This window comes from Thermobia domestica, chromosome 1 (genome assembly GCF_964235325.1).
Source record: "Thermobia domestica chromosome 1, izTheDome1.hap1.1, whole genome shotgun sequence".
Taxonomy (NCBI): domain Eukaryota; kingdom Metazoa; phylum Arthropoda; class Insecta; order Zygentoma; family Lepismatidae; genus Thermobia; species Thermobia domestica.
This window is the reverse complement of record NC_137454.1, coordinates 324,052,991-324,070,337: the sequence shown is the minus strand read 5'-3', so window position 1 is coordinate 324,070,337 and position 17,347 is coordinate 324,052,991. Positions and strand designations below refer to the sequence as shown.

General features: G+C 34.7%; 1 protein-coding gene across 3 annotated transcripts in view; it reads right to left on the bottom strand.

Moving 5' to 3' along the window:
• The window catches only part of PolZ1 (DNA polymerase zeta catalytic subunit), a 144,821-nt gene that overhangs the window by 101,613 nt on the left and 25,861 nt on the right, over positions 1 to 17,347 (bottom strand). For all 3 annotated transcript variants that reach the window (XM_081728985.1, XM_081728977.1, XM_081728969.1), the window contains 4 exons: positions 12,918 to 13,109; positions 11,183 to 11,370; positions 7,028 to 7,286; positions 1,648 to 1,840 (listed from right to left, as the gene is read on the bottom strand). In XM_081728985.1, coding sequence (XP_081585111.1) covers positions 1,648 to 1,840; positions 7,028 to 7,286; positions 11,183 to 11,370; positions 12,918 to 13,109 — 832 coding nt within the window. The remainder of the gene's footprint in view (positions 1 to 1,647; positions 1,841 to 7,027; positions 7,287 to 11,182; positions 11,371 to 12,917; positions 13,110 to 17,347) is intronic.

Here is a 17,347-nt window from a genome sequence, read left to right as displayed (position 1 = left end):
CGAATGCGAACGGTCACCATCTTTCCTCTAACCACTGCATGACTGCGCTGATCTCACGAAAAGCGGTATTCCAGTGCGGTTATGTGGTTTTACAAAGACAGCACTCATTGCAATAGGAGGCTCTCCAACTAAGTTTCCTTAATGAAAGATCACTACCAATGTAAACTAAACATTTTTAAGCTTTTCATTTTGATTTAATTGAAAGGTATGTATTAAATATATATATATATATATATATATATATATATATATATATATATATTCCTTTATAAATATATTAAGTTAATATCTTTCGAATTTTCTACATATACGAAGACTGACTGACAAACTCTAATGAAATGATAAGGGGTAGAAAGATGAAACTTATGTGATAGCCATTTCACTTATTTTTTTAATTTTTATGTTTGGAAATTTCTTGCACTTCCAAGTTTCCGGTTTTTCCCTCAAACCTTGTTCATGAAGAGCAAAAGTAGGAATAAAAGTAATAAAAATATCCATGGAAATGTAAAGAAATGGTCTCAACAGGAAAGAAATGAAATCTTTAAGTTTTACGTCCCACGGTTATGCCGGTTAGGCTAAAGGAGACGGTGATTATGAGAGATAAGTGAAATGGTGGAATGAAGAAAGTGGGAGGAAACGGGAGAACCCCGAGAAAACCCACGAGCACGGTGTTTGTCCACCACAAAGTTCACTTGGCGGGGGCTGGGATCGAACCCGGGACCTCAAGCACCAGAGGTGAACGCTCTACCACTGAGCCACCGCGCCCCCCTCAACAGGAAAGAGTTGTAACTATTAGGTATCTCCTCCCAGAAACGTGTTCAGCAAATCCTCAGAGCAATGTTGGGTATGAACAAGGTGTCATAGTGGATGGGTTCCCAGACTGCTGAATATTGGTCAGAAATAAGCATGCCTGTGGTCATTCTGAAAGAGTTTGCAGTTACTTCAAGTCGATTCTGAAGATGGAAGATCGTAAATATGAATGAAATATGAGTTAACCACACCCAACCGGAATACACATAACAGCTCATGCAGTGGAAAGTACCCCTATTCGTCACAGGCAAGTGTGGTCCCATCTTACGAGATGATGACATGGCATCCATTTTTCAGAATTCCAAAGTTGATGGACTTCCTTGCTCAGGGTTAAACTGTGACTGGATAATGTTACAAATACACACTTTACTTCTGCACAAACTGAGGTGTCATTTTATGTTGGCTGTTAAAATGACAACAGTGAGCGAGTGTAGCTCTCAGCTTGTTTCTCACCCCCTATTTCCAATATCTTAACCCTTCGGATTATTAGCAGTTCTCAAAGCTGAAGAGACATTTTGTTGGTACAGATTTTAATCAGCTACTGTCATGGAGTCTGAGAGACATGCAGGAAAAAAATCTATTCCGAGAGTATTCGAATATTGCCAAGAGAGTTGAACTAACTGGGCTCAGAACTTTTCAGTTTGCTCTATGTTATATTTTTAGCACCAGCCATACTTGAAATTAAAATTAACAATAATATAGCACCCTATTCTAAGATTCACTCATGAAGAAATTCTCCCTCGTTGGTCAGTTCATTTAAGAAATATAGATAGCTAAATTCTAAACCACAGACAAACAAAATCATCTTTTCTAATTTGCAAAATGTAATGTAAATACCTGCTTTCTTGAATGGTACTATCTTCTGTGGGCGATGATGGATCCCTGAATGGTTGGCTCATTTCTATTGTCTCTTCGTCCTCCTCTTCGCCATCACTTTTGGGTATTTGAGTTCCCAAAATGCTATCTTCCTCAACTGCGTTGTCCTCCAATTCTTCAAGCATCTCCACCAGTTGTGCATCTTGAGAATTTACTGGAAAAAGTATCATTATACAGTGACCTGTTATAATATGATTATGTGTTTTATTCGCTATCTCAAATTATTTAAGCATTACCTTAATTTGACTGGCATTTTTGGACACATGAAAAAATGAATCTCGATTTACTCTACGTTAGTCGGACAGTTTTCTGTGGTGCATTAGCGAAGTATACGTAAGTCTTAATATATACGGTGTCTGAACCGTTCTTGTGCGCTCAAAGTAACAGCATTATGAATTGCTTTGAATATGGAAAAAATGACCTCTTCCGACGCACAAAAAATCCTGAATGTTGAAATATATAAGTACGAGGCGCATGTCAAGAAAAAGGGGTCCATATTTTTTACGCGGGATTGGCAACATTGGTGAAGTTAAGTATGCGCAGCAGCATGGTCTAGTATTCTATGTTTGCAAAGAGAATCATCCAAGTGGAATTCCGTAGTGAAATGGTTGCCGCAATACAAAATCCCGCTAAATTAGAAGTAAGAGCTGTCATACGATTTCTGAACGCCAAAGGACACAATGCAGCTGACATCCATCAAGAATTATGTCATTTACGGACCGGTCCAGCAGTAATGAGTGAAGGGAAAGTCTCGCAATGGTGCAGAGTGTTTCGGGAAAGGCGTTCAAATGTTTATGACGATGAGCGTAGCGGGAGTCCTACTGTTCAGATGGACGATTTGGTAGAATGTGTTAACGAGAAAGTACGATCCAATCGTCGGTTCACAATAACTAAACTCGCTAAAGAGCTTTCAGAAGTCTCTGCGACAACAGTGCATTGAATCGTGACAATGTCGGTTATCACAAACTGTGTGCGATGTAGGTGCCAAAAATGCTCACAGACGTTTACAAAGAAAGAACGACAGCTTCACGTCATTTTTTGGCCCATTGGGGTGAGGATGATCGCTTTCCTCACATAGTAACGGGGGATGAAACCAGGATATTGTAGACCACTGGGGAGTCTAAGCAATAGTTAATTAAATTGAGGCACTCCGGTTCTCCTAAAGCGAAGAAATTCAAACGTTCACCAAATCATGGTCACTGTGTTTTGGGACCAAAGGAGTGTGATTCTTGTGGAGTTCTTGGAACAGAACAAATAATTATAGTTGATTCCAAACACTGAATAATCTGTGACGTGCCATCCAAAATCGCCGGAGAGAAATGCTACACTCCGGAATCCTTTTGATCCATGATAGATATGTATAGAGAATAAATAAATAAAAAAAAAAGTTACATAAGTTCACAAACTGAGTACAACCCACACCGTCAGCAGCGCAACTGTTTGTTTCTTATATAACTACCAACACTTAATGCGGAGACAAGGAGTTAGTTTCCAAAATGGCGTAGCAGGATAAGGCTTTTTGTGTGCTCCATTTTGCGGTGTCTAGATCTATGAATACAGTGCACTGTGTATTTCGTGCACGGATTAAATAACATGTACCGCACATCAAATAGTACAGAGTCTGTAGAAACTAAATGCTTCCTTGTCGGCCTGTACTTGATGTCGAAGCTGAAAGAATGCGTGAAATGTCTTAGTAAAGCACCGTAAATCAGTGGCTAGGGTGAATACGGAATTGGACATGACAACAATGATGTTGTAGGTGATACGTAAGGTTAGATTTTAAATCACACAAGATGTGCTTGATAAATACTTAGATTGCAGTTAATTAAATGATTACGTTCATCTCCCTAGCAACGAATCCTGACTGGAAATGTCAATTTGGATAGTTTGATTTCACCAAAAAAAAAAACTCTAAAAAAAAATCCATTATTTTACTCTAAAAAAAATCACAAATCTTGGATGTAGTCGCCAATTTGAAATGTGCACTTATCACGAACAACAAAAACCTGGCTAAGTAAAGCCAATTTGATACACACTCTTTTGGAGCAATTAATTAAGGTAAACAAATATCAAAGTAAACGCAATACTGACTAAATTATGCTAATTCGAAACAAATAGTTATTTCGCCTAGTTAAATTATTTAAATTTAATGGTTTATTCTCATTTCCCATTTTGACTTTGAAATTTATATTTAATACGTTCTCGTTTTATTCCAAGTTCTTACCAAAGTAGTAGCCAATTGTGAAAAATTTACAACTTTTGTAGAATGAGGTATTATTATGTTTCTTATATGTATACTCAAATTGTACTATAGCATGTTCAATTACAACACAAGACTGAAGTAGCATGTTCGGTTTTCTATTAGTGACTTTCTTTACTGCTTCCAGATGATGAAACACAAAATATTTAACATTCTGGTTAAGATGGACAGCATAGATGCAGCTCGAGTGAAGAAGAGTGTTTATATAGAAAATTCGTTAAATATTAAAGATTTACATAACTATTTATACAAATTACTTTTTGATTGTTTAATTTCATAACAGAATCTCTTGATGTATTTGTTCATAATGGAATAAATGATCAAATATTCAAAATTTATTATTTGTATTGAAAAAAATCTTACTTTCTCTTTGCAATACCTCATTGTCCTAACATATGCAGCACCTCTATGACATTAAAGACTGATCGCATGTTACTATAATTATATGAAGCATGAAAACAAGAAAATGGCACGTAAATAAATTACAATTCTCCTCCTATAACAACATTGTATTCCATGACTCTAATTAACACTCAGGCTGTCCTATTAAATATGTTGGTATAATGAGCGATAATACCCTCCCTTCTGTATCCCACAATTTCATGTTTTCTTTATTTCAGAATCAAAGAAAACAGTGGCAGATATGAGGCATCGCTCTTTCTGGCCATAATATTGACTTACGCAATTCAGCCACTAAACCACACATCATAGAAATAATGAAAAATGAAATATATACAAATGGACATGCAAAAACTAAATAAAATCCTACCAGACAGCACTTCCGTGTTACTTCATTACACATACCAATCGTTATGGGGAGAATTACAGAAAAAAATTTAAAACAAGAGAAGTGCCATAAAAAAAAAAAAAAAAAAAAAAATTATCAACTTGGTATTACGGATCAGTCTCTCGCAAATAAGGGCAGCAAGCTGATGTCTCGAGTGCATATACAAATGAGATCACGATTATGTTGTTTTAACGCCATAAGCCAAATTGATTATATAAAGGTTTCCGAATTTGTCTAATTTATGGACTATTCAGATTTATATAAATTGTAAGCTATTTCAGGTTAATAACAATATAAAAAAAAATGGAAACGAAAGTTATTCGATGTTACCATCATTATTCTAGAAAACTCTGACGGACCTTTACTTAATTAAACTACATCAGTGGAGAGACGTACAAATAATGTTTGAGATGTGTGGCTCCTTACAAAATTTAATCTAACATTCTGATATTAATCATCATCACATATATCTCAACTCTAAACCCAGTCACTCAATGTTTACGCCGGTAATTATTATGATGGTAGCGTTATCGTCGTCATATTGGTTCCAGAAATTTCGACTTTCTGACTGTCTCTAAAATTTAAGAAAAAACTGGGTTGCCTGAGTTCCAAAACTTAAATACTGGTACTAGCCCCTTGACACAACCAAACGCCACTCCTCTTCAGGGATGATTTCTGATTGGGTCCTGATGCTGCTCACAGCTATTCTGGGTCCACAATGCCATTTCAATGATGGACGAAGCGAACGTTCACCAGTGACGACGACATCCCAATATAGGTTAAGCGAATTTCAATCTGAGTATTCTTATATCGCAAAACATAGCACAGGTTGGTTCAAAATGAAAATTTACATTGGTTCGCCAGAAATCTGCAATTCCCCTAACTAACTAATTTCTAACTTAAGTTCACTCCGTGTCGTCACGTAAGTTTAATTAAATATGTTGCTTTTCTTCATCTATATGTGCACTTAACACGCTTACTCGCACATCACGCATAGTATATCACGTACTAATAATAATAAATATAAACATCATTACCAGCTCAAATTCAAAGACGTATTGTTATTATTAAATATATATCTGAATCCTACAAATTTAACTTTCTAAATCTTACTAAAATTTATTTCTTATTCTCACCTAATCCCGCCGTGTAACACGTTTCCATAATCATCTCAAAACAAGAGAGTAGCGTAATACTTGCAATATTGCAAAGAATTGCGAAACGGTAAACGACCTATAGTCAAGTTAATGGTCTCATCATGGTTTCAGCAGGAATCACACAATACAACCCTTTAGCAGCATTATAGGACAAATTTAAAAGTAACACCTTTATGCCACCGATACAAACCCTAATGAAAACGGAATAATTAAATTTAAAAAAATAAATACATTAATATGTACGTTTCATGTAACGGGGTAATTCACATTCATATGCATTACCATGGTGCCATGTTATGAAACTAGAATATCATGCACGCTGAAAATACGATACTACTATGGAAATTTATGTTATCGGTGCAGTTCAATTATACGGTCGCCGTTACGTACTGATTATTTACCAGTTTTGCTCTCCACCAACAAAAATGGTCTGCAGGTATAGAATATACGGGCCAATGATGACAACATGTATATTGTAGCTAGACAATTCCAGTGCAAAATATCTATTGTTTACCATTACCGAATTAATTTAAACTAAGGCCTACCAAATTGTATTAATATTTATCTAGCTTCTTTGGGATTTTGACTCACAAAGTCAGCATCGATCTTATGTATCCCTATGTCCATGGCACAGATAAAAAGTACGTATACTATAACAATACAACCGTAACATTATTAAACACTAAATAAAAGGGGTTATCAATGATAAGTTCATACGAAACTCAATAACAAATTAACGTAACTTAACAAAACCTAAGACATAAATTCAAACCACGTTCAGATCAAATCTACAATGTATCGTTACCGATAGAATAGGTACATCACATGCTTAATGCAAGCCCTTACACATGCAGAATAAAAGGAATGCAGAAGATCTATATCGTAAGACTCAAGGTACAAACACTAAAAGGCTGTAACTAATGCATGAGAAACTTGGACAGTTTCTGCTGTTGAAGGTGTATGTTGTACCTGTGTACTGTAAGTAGTACTTTTATTATTAGTAGTAGTAGTACTTTTGAAACCGCTCTATGGTATGTGTATGTCCGCAATGTAAGTAGAACTGATAAAGCAACATAGACTTTAATTACAGATCAAACAGATAAGCATTAATAAAATATGAATTAAAAATATACTTACGTAATACAGACTGGCATGTTGACTGACTAGCTGACCGCAAACTTAACACTATATCCTCATTTACAATTGAATCATCTTTTTGCAATGAAGTGCTATGAGAACTATTCCGTGATATTGAACGTTTGGAGCTGCCTTCAACGGAAGATAACGAAGGTACGTGGAGATCCAGATGAGATGCATCAAGCAAATCAGTATTTTCAGGAGTTTCCGCAGGATACACGATCTCACTATCACAGAGGGATGAGTCAGATTCTCGCCCCTAAAAGAAAGAAAAAATATAGTTATGCCAAGTACACAAATATATTACAAACAAAGGAAATGGATGATAAAAAGAAGTTGTAGGAATGATAGTACTGGAAGGAAACAGGAAAACTTCGAAGGAACCATGGACACAGTATTACCTCAAGCTCACATGGCTTGTTGCACTGCTATGCCTCCTACCGGAATGTAGACCTTTCATTTTAGAAATTGACGTGTCTTTTGTACTGGTCTTAAGTCTCAGCAAAAGTTTACACAGACGAAGAAGAAAGACGAAATACTGCACAATTATTCCTAACTTTTCTTTATAGAAAAAAGTACGAATCTACAGACTAGCAATTTATGTATCTGCATAGACACATTCTTCGTTACTAAATTAGGAAAATTTTAATAACAGATCAAGACTTGGAAAAAAAAAAAATCTTTCCTAGCATCCTATATGTAAAAAGCACAACAACGGGTTTCAGTATGTCAAATGAAAATGAAATGAAATATTTCAGTGTAAAGTTCTACGGTTATGCCTTTTAGGCTGAAAAAGACGATGATTAAGGCAAGTGAATGATACAAGAATTGGTAGATGAAAAAGTGGGAGGAAACGAGAGTACTCTGAGAAAACCCATGGACACGATATTATCCACTACAAACTTACCTGGCCGGAGATCAAACCAGGGACCCCACGCACTAGAGGTAAGCACTCTACCAATGACCCATCGTGTCCCTGGAGCTTCAGGACGTCTTGGCTATCTTCACCAGTTATATTCTCTTCCGAAAGACTTTATATTGAAGCACAGGTATTTACGGATGAACAGAATCTACTATCATATTTTAGTGGGTAGTGTATTGGTAGAAAATACAGTAAAACCTGTCTTTAGCGGAATCTAACGGGACTCGCAAAAATTTCCGTTAAAGATAGGTTTCCGGCTAACGAAGGTACACGCATGCAAAAAATGTATGTATATAATGGGCATGCTAAGATAAAATAATATACTGTATGTACCTTAGTCAATTCACAGTATTTATTTCTACTACGAGTTCATATAGGGAAAACTTACAAAGAACAGAAAAAATACCGTACACACGTTAACTTTCTTTTTCCCCATAGTCAAGGATAGTTTTCTGTACATATTACTGCATAGCTGCTCCACTGTCCACATACACTTTAACTTGAGAAACCACACTAAATATATCCATGTTATTTTGACGTAAGGCAAATTGTTGCAGTTCCTTTAAACTTTTAGCAGAGTCTTTGCAAGTCTTTACCCTACACCCCTCTTTCAGCTGAATGCCATCCTCTACCTCCTGTTCTCCTTTCAGATTTTCAGTATAATTCTCAATTACGGCTTCCACATCCGTTGTGTCTGTTTCGATTTGCACATTACTATCTGTTTTGCTGACAACGTATTTCTATTGTATATATGTATCTTGGCTCTTAATGGATGTTTGAAAACTTTCTAAACGATGCAACCTGGAACTTGAATTTTTCGGTTAAAAGGCTTATTTTGATTTCCGTTGTCCGTGTAACACAGTTTCCGCTTAATAAAGGGAATTTAACACGTCTTTGAAATATTTCCGTTTAAAAAAGGATCCGTTGAAGGTAGGTTTCACTGTATATCGATAAAGGGGCCAGAGAAGCCCTGAAACAGTTGTGATTCTCATGTCCAGAATATAACGTAAGTCTTCTTTTTCTTTCTTTCTTTTTTTAGTATATGATACTAAACAGATCTAGAATATTCTGAAGAAACTCACAATAAATATGCAAGAAATGAATCCCAAAGTGGGAACAGAAAATGAATTACTTATTACAAAATGTTAAGAGAATAATCATAACGACAGTAAAGTGAAGTAAACTGTCATAAAAGTAAGTATATATGAATACTTTAACTTATTATGCTAAATATACATAAAGTAAACAAGAACTTTGTTGCACAATATTTTTATCAATACTAGTAGTTTATCTACTTGCCCCAATAAATATAAATCACTATTTATTAGCTATATACGTAGATTTAACGTTAGCATACTAATTTAATTACTCAAAGCCTGCTAGTTTTTTTAGACATCCTTTCCAGTGATATATCCTTATACGAAGCTTCACCATGCTCAATTAACCGACAAATATGAATACATATTGAGATACAAGAATAATGAATGAAAAAAAAAAAAAAAAAAGCCTATGTGGTCCCGACGAAACATGCCCGAGCGACGCACCTGAAACATTGGAAAGGAACACACATTATGTGTTGGAGAAACATTACTTTAGATGAGTAATTAATTAATTATTACAATGTGTTCCATACCTTCAACGTGTAATTTCATTATCCATTTACATTATGAGATCTCTCGCTAAAACACTTCATCCGAAAGAGGAAGAAAAAGAAAAAAGTTCAACTGACAGAAAATTGAGAAGCGTCCAAGGGGCACGATGCTGGGATTTATCTTTTTTCTCCCTATTGCTTCCTCTATTTGATTAGGTATTTCAGCGAAAGAGCTCGTTGTATACTTTACTAGTGTTTGACTGTTTATACTATTTTCTGAAAATAATTAATATAATTTTAAAAACAATCTATAGAATACTAGTAAAAACAGTATCATTATTAATAACATTGTTAAACACAAAGTTTAAAGGTTAAATTAAAATCGGTGCATTGATTCTCATTTGTGTATTCCTTTCAAGCTGCACAGGTACTGAACTTACTTATCAACTTCAAAGCATTACAAGCCGTATTGATTATAAGTGAACGTGTCATTTCCCAATTGGTAAAAGACAGAATAGAACTAGTAGAAGAAATGACAAGCTACAATGTAATTGAAGGGACAGTTCGACAGGGATGTTCCTTATTTCTTTCGTCTATTTGGAGCGACTAGTTATGAAGAGCCTGGATAGAAAATTTGAATAAAGCAATAAATATCTACAGAATAATTATGGCATATGTATTCATATTCATACAAAAATAGATTAGAAATTATATTTCTTTTGACATTACTGGCATCTATGACTATTGTTCAGACCGTCACGTGTACTGGAAATGAGCATCTTAACATTAACGTTCAAATAAATAAAATTATATCCGCCTTTACCTTAATTATTATTAACTTCCAAGTATCACATATCCTAGGTATTATAATATCAAGCTGAGTTCTAGCTATAAATGTATTTCAAAACAGAACCACTTATAATATACGTACAACAATGTACTTGTATTATGGACTTCGAAAGTAAAAATGGTAATCAGTATTTTAATTTTGTGGAAATCTTTGTGTTTTATTTCACTCACGTGGATATCTTAATTTTGTTTCTTCTTGTTAAATTGTCCAGAGAAGACGGAAAAGAGTAGCGTTATGTCTACATATGTGAATTATTTGCTTGTCTCCATTGTATAACTTTCGTGTCATGTAAAACCATATGCAACAAATTGTAAGAACTTGTGATGGAGAGTGTATTTCTCTCAAACTGACATTTTTCTGCACATGTCGAGATTTTGGATTTAGACACCAAAGACAGTCCTTTTTTTACACTTCAGTACTATCTCTTCCGTGGTATATAAACTAAGGATTTCCTAATTTCATTCAATTCGGTTTCTAGTATACCTGAGATAAACATCCGAGTCCGCAACACTAACTCTGAACTCAACCTATCCTATGAGAAGTAACACAACCTATCCTATGAGAAGTAACACAATTACCATCCATCCTCATTCTAAATCGCATTGGATAAGGTCTACCTTAATATCTATACTATTGAAGGTCTACCTTAATATCTATAACAGTGTCATTAAGGCATTAATTAATACAATTAATAAAACTAAAATTTCACCAATTACTGTATTATCTGATGAAAGTAAATAGTACCATAGAATCAACTTTTATGTATTAAAAGTTAGTTAAAACCATACTTACTTCTAACTTAGAAGCGAGAATCCTTTCAAGCAGTCTTTGTTGATAGAAAACCTCACTCTTTGTACTGGCACACACTGGCCGTTCCTGAGAAGCTTGTACGGTTATTTGTGATGATTTACCCAACTCCCTACGCCGTTGTTTTTCATCATCCCATAAACACCTCAGACCCGGATTCAATGCGACATTGGCTGCAATTAAAGAAAGTAAATTCCATTAAGTACTCTTTTCTCTCTTCCTCTGAAAATGGTATCTCAAAAATCTTCATTCAACTGCTGAAATCAAAGATTAAATTGCATAAATTTTGAAGTATATCGATGTCATTACAGGCCAATCTTCCATAACGCAGTTTTGATCTAACAGAACTTTATTATAAAAGTGAGTCATAATTGAAAAATGAAATCTTTAAGTTTAACGTCCCACGGTTATGCCGGTTAGGCTAAAGGAGACGGTGATGATGAGTAATGGATGAAACGGTGGAATGAAGAAAGTGGGAGGAAACGGGAGAACCCCGAGAAAACCCACGAGCACGATGTTTGTCCACCACAAAGTCCACTTGGCCGGCGCAGGGTTTGAACCCGGGACCCCAAACACCAGAGGTGAACGCTCTACCACTGAGCAACCGCGCCCCCTGAGTCATAATTCTCGTTATATTTCCACAATCCAGACAGCAGGCAAGGTATTTGATTTATTGTATAAATGACGCTAGTAATACTAAACTTAAGAGTATCAAACTCTCCCGTAAACTTATACGAAACTTATGAAATATTTTACTTGCGTAGAAACCCTTTGCAAGACCTGAATACAACAGATGCTTTGCATTTATTTATTTTCACTCTATATCTTTACAAATAAATACATGTAACACAAGTATGAGAGAGAATGCCGCAATCATACTTCGTCTATAGTTTGTACCTATAGATGATAGTATAAAAATTTTGTACTACGACTGTCTGTAGTACTTTTTTTTTTTTTTTTTTTTGCATGAATAATAAATACAGGAAAATAGTCATAGATTAACTGTCTATACCCATTATCTCACGGTTCTCTTTCACCATTTCCCATATAAAGGGAGTAATCCATTCGGGGCGCTAGCCTCTGTGCTAGCATTAAAAAGTAAAAAATTATAATTAAGTGATAACCCTATGGAGTACAAATTTATTATACTTTACTTCTTACACCAGGATTGAATAGTTCAAGATAATGACGGACGTAAAATTAAAAAAAAAAAAAAAAAAAAAAAAGTTGAAGTAACATGTGAAAACGAACAGCTGAATAAGAACTATCGGGAAAATTAGTTGAAACTTACCTTTCTTGGGTGATGGAAAAATGAAATGAAATGAAATCTAAATTTTACGTTTCACAATTATGCCGGCTAGGCTAAACAAGACGGTGATGATGAGAAATGAATGAAATGGAATGAAGAAAGTGGGAGGAAACGGGAGAATCCCTTGAAAACCCACGACACGGTGTTTGTCCATCACAAAGCTCATTTGGCGCGAGCTGCGATCGAACCAAGGACCCCAGTCACCAGAGATAAACACACTACCACTGATCCTGAGTGATGGAATCACAAATATGGAATGAAAAGTAAGTTGTTTTATGGCCGCGAATTTAAATATAGGTTTATACATCATATTTAATTACTAAAATTAAATTCCAGACATTTAATATGATGAAATGATTGATGGCATAACAACTATTGCTAAAGTTTTTAGTAGTAGAAGATGTATCATACCTGATATTGCTCTTCTATTGAGTATATCCGCTGAAACTGCATCAACTTCAATCTCACAAGTACTTATTCTTTCCACACTATCGGGAAGTAGATCCTCTTCAGGAATATTGTTCAAATCCGAAACTGACTTGTTCGCAGTGTCCTCAACTGTTTGAGCATTGTTTCCGCTACATATGGAATTAGTTTCGCTTCCTATACAAAAGTATAAACATTAAGAATTGTCAGTTAAGAAACTGTATGTATCTATAAACATTTAAGCTAGAAATGGTCCTTAAATTACATCACAATTCAATATTAATTAATATACAAACTACATCCAATTTTTCATGACTTATAAAAGAAAATTGACTAAAGCATTAAATATATTAGTAATACTTGTGTTGCAGTTTCAACAACGTAACATAACCTCCATCAGACATGTTATGGAAGATCAATTCAAGAATATCAACTTATAAAGAGGGTCACACTTACTCTTCCCAGAGCCAATTGAGTTTTTCCTTTTACTTTTTCCATCCATCTGTACAAAACGTATTGTCACATACTTTCTCAATTAATTTGGACATATGTTCTGATATATACATATATTACATATGTTATTAAAACATTATTGAGAAAATCACATAGAGGAAAGGAGAGAGCGGATTTTAAGACTAAGAGAAAAGGGAAAGAAAAAGAGATAAAAACAGAAGTAGTGTATACAATCAAAAAATCTTTTGCAACGAAATCTTTCAGTTTTACGTCTCACGGTTATGCCAGCTACGCTAAAGGATACTGTGATGATGAGAAATGAAGAAAATAGTGGAATGAAGAAAGTGGGAGGAAACGGAAGAAAACCCACACACACGGTGTTTGTGCACCACAAAGTTCAGTTGGCGCGAGCTGGGATCGAACTAAGGATCCCATGCACCAGAGGTGAACGCTTTACTACTGAGCCACCACGGCCCCGTATGTGTTCTATCAATTGTAAAAATTCTAATATGAAATATATATATGAGAAAAACAGGAAAGAGATTGAAAGAAATAAGACAACATAAAGACGACATAATTTTAAGAAGAGAAAACAATGCAGTATCTGAACACGTTACAGAAATAGGACATGAAACAGATTGGGAAAGAATAGAAGGGCTAAAGAGGGAAACAGAAGTATGATACGGAAATGGAAAGAAGTTCCATGGATCAGGAAACATGGTAAATGTGCGGATGAGTCAATGAATTGGAAGCGCGGGCTTGTGATTTATGAGTTATGGAATGCAATGTTGAACATAATACAACAGAAAGAGTTACAAGAAAAGAACTAAAAATGTAACCGACATTGCGAAATAGGTATAAAATTAAAAAAAAAAAAAGAAAGAACATAACAGATGTGCAAAGAAATTGGGAAGTATTGACAACACCTAATAAAAAATTTAAGTTTTGTACAGGTGGATGCTAAAAGTGAACAGAAAAACCTAACTGGCTCTGGAGAGATTGAGTGTGACCTCTTTCCACTTTTCGTTTATAAAATCACACCCATATATATTTGGGAGGTGATTCCTCACACCAATATAAGACAAAAAGTATAGACCAACCTGGGTGCACAAATGCTTCCTTTCGGAGTTATAGGCTGCCGAAAACATGATAAAATTAACTTTAAAGGTCCATAGCTCCAAGTATGGGACGTACCGTAGTCCGGTCAAGATTTTACTATATATATATATATATCAGTTGTTACTCTTGGATTGACCTTCCGTAACGTGTCTCATGAAGGTGAAGTTACATAGCTGAAGTTGTTACACAAGAATTATTAATATATTTAGTGCTTTGTTCAGTTTGGTTTTATGAATAAAAAGCTATCTGCAAGGTATCTTTGTTATGCAGTCCTCAGCCATAATTATTACGTACGAGTAAAGCATAAGTCATTTTTATTTGGTAAAAATCACATTAAAGTATTTTATCTCACTAACAATCACAATATTTCTTTATTTACTTATTTTAATAAACTATTACACAACTGTTCCAGCTCTACGTTATTTTGAAAACTTTTCGACGAAGGACAGAATATATATATATATATATATATATATTCGACTTCGTACTATATATCATAACATCAGAGACTAGGTACTAATCTTAACTTTTAAAAAATAATATCCACTAATACACAATATGACGTAGTTTTAAACAAATATGAAATGGTGTTTTCTTCGTTCTCCAATGACGCAACTTCGTTTCTACGCCAAATCTTGATGTTATCAATACAGCTATGAGGTATTCTTATTTCATACCAATGAACAATTTAGTACAATTCTAGTATTATTTTTATTTACAAATACGTATCCTTGGTGTCCATTAGTTGAACTCACACTTAAATTGCAATGAAGAAAAGAAATGTAGCAACCAGGATTAAGGAACATTTAAGAGGCTCAAAAACCTATGATCTTGCGGTATCAGGCCTGTCTAAACACTTATCCAGATCAAAATACACAATTGGTCCGTAAGACTACATCATAAATCAAAAGGATCGATGGCGAATCATCCTTCATCAGAACTAAAATGCCTAAACTAAATCAGGATAGTGGTATACATGATAAGAATAGGGATTATAATTATTCAGCTTAGGAATACTAGGACAAATTACTAATCATAATATTTAACAACTCATCTTAATAATGTGCCTTTCACGTGTTTTAAAGCTATATTCCACGTGTTTCAAGAGGGCACTTTTCATCAGGGCTTAGACTTTCTTTCTATCTAGACTTTCTTCCGTGCAGATTTTCAAATAGTTTTTGCAATAACAGTGATATTATTAATATACAGAAATATAATACATTATATGCAAACATAGATTATATACAAAAAAATTTCCAATAAAGTTCAATTTCATTAGTGCACTAACAACAACAACAACAACAAAAGTTTCTCGTATTTTTTTAAGAATCTTTTCCTATAATTTTCTACCTTGCATATTTTTATGTCTTCCAACGGATGAATATTTAACTCTCTTTATCTACATACACACATTCCCTTCAATTCCCACTACTCCACACTAATCAATACACAAACTACATAATTTATATTATTTCTGCATGATGATTGTTTCGTCACGCTTTCCCGAGCTATAATCACGACGTTGTTTCGTCACACTTTCCTGAGCTATAATCATGACGCACGGGTAAGAAATGAACTATTCTTACTTGGCAAAAACAACATTAAAGTTTTATTTTATTTTAATTATTACTATCTCACTAGGAATTACAATACTTGTTTCTTAATAAAATAACACTTAGTTGCTGCAACAGGTTCGTCTCGTCTCGAACCAGATTTCCAGATTCTTAAATCTGGCTATTCCGACCACAAGATCATTTCAATTTGCTAAACCAAGAGAAAGCCAATATTTCGGTAGTTTTAAGAACAATTTTCCTTCTGGAGATTCATGGACGAAACTTAAGCTCAACAACTATCTGTTGCTAAGAATAAAATATTTCGATAAACAAGATACTTAGGTAATTCTAGAATGTGCTACGCATGCAAAATACTCTAGACTTATTAAAATCTATATCTTGATTACTAATATAATAGCTCCACTCAACAAAAATCACCACAGTTAGCAGAACTGCAAACTCAACGGACATTCATCATAGCGTCTTTCATATCGTGATTGATGATACAATATGTCGTATGTTAAGTTTTTAGGAGAGCGAAAACATATACTTGCTGTAACCGAATCTAAAGTCCCTTGACATTGGATGTATTGCCAGTGCGAGAACAATTTTCTGGCTCTGGCCTATTGGTGCATCGTCTTTCAGCAAACTGTTGCCAGCAATGTTAATAATGACAAAAAGCTAGACATATTTCTTTTTTTGACATACAACATATTGCACTATTAATTACGATACATATCGACTATACAAGTTACCGACCACATGTAGGTTTACTTAGATCCACGCACATTGTTCCTATTACTTAAACATCTCGTTAGGGCTCGAACTTTTGTTAGAGATTTTAGATCTCTGTCTCTACTTCACAACACTGCGGTACTTGCCTGAGTAAGATACAACTGTTCCCACTCACAATGTATGCTGGTATAACCTGCTGTGATTACCCACTGGATACCTGTAGCTTTTTGACTTAAGTCTCTCATGTGTCAGCAAGAGTTGCCATTACCTTTTATCCATTCCATGTAATGTGAACGTATTCTGTAAAGGTCTGTGAATATATGCCGTATTTATTCGATTATAAAACGACCCTCCGTAAATAAAAAAAATAAAAAAAAAAAAATAAAAGAAAAAAGAAATCTATTAATGACGCATTCAAAGCATAAAGAATCATATTTCTACCATTTAATTGTATAGTCAGTCATCACCAGCATATGATTCACATTCATCGCCACTGTTTTCGTACAGAGCATCATAGTCTTTTGCGTCGTCAAGTCATTCGAAATCTAACACTTT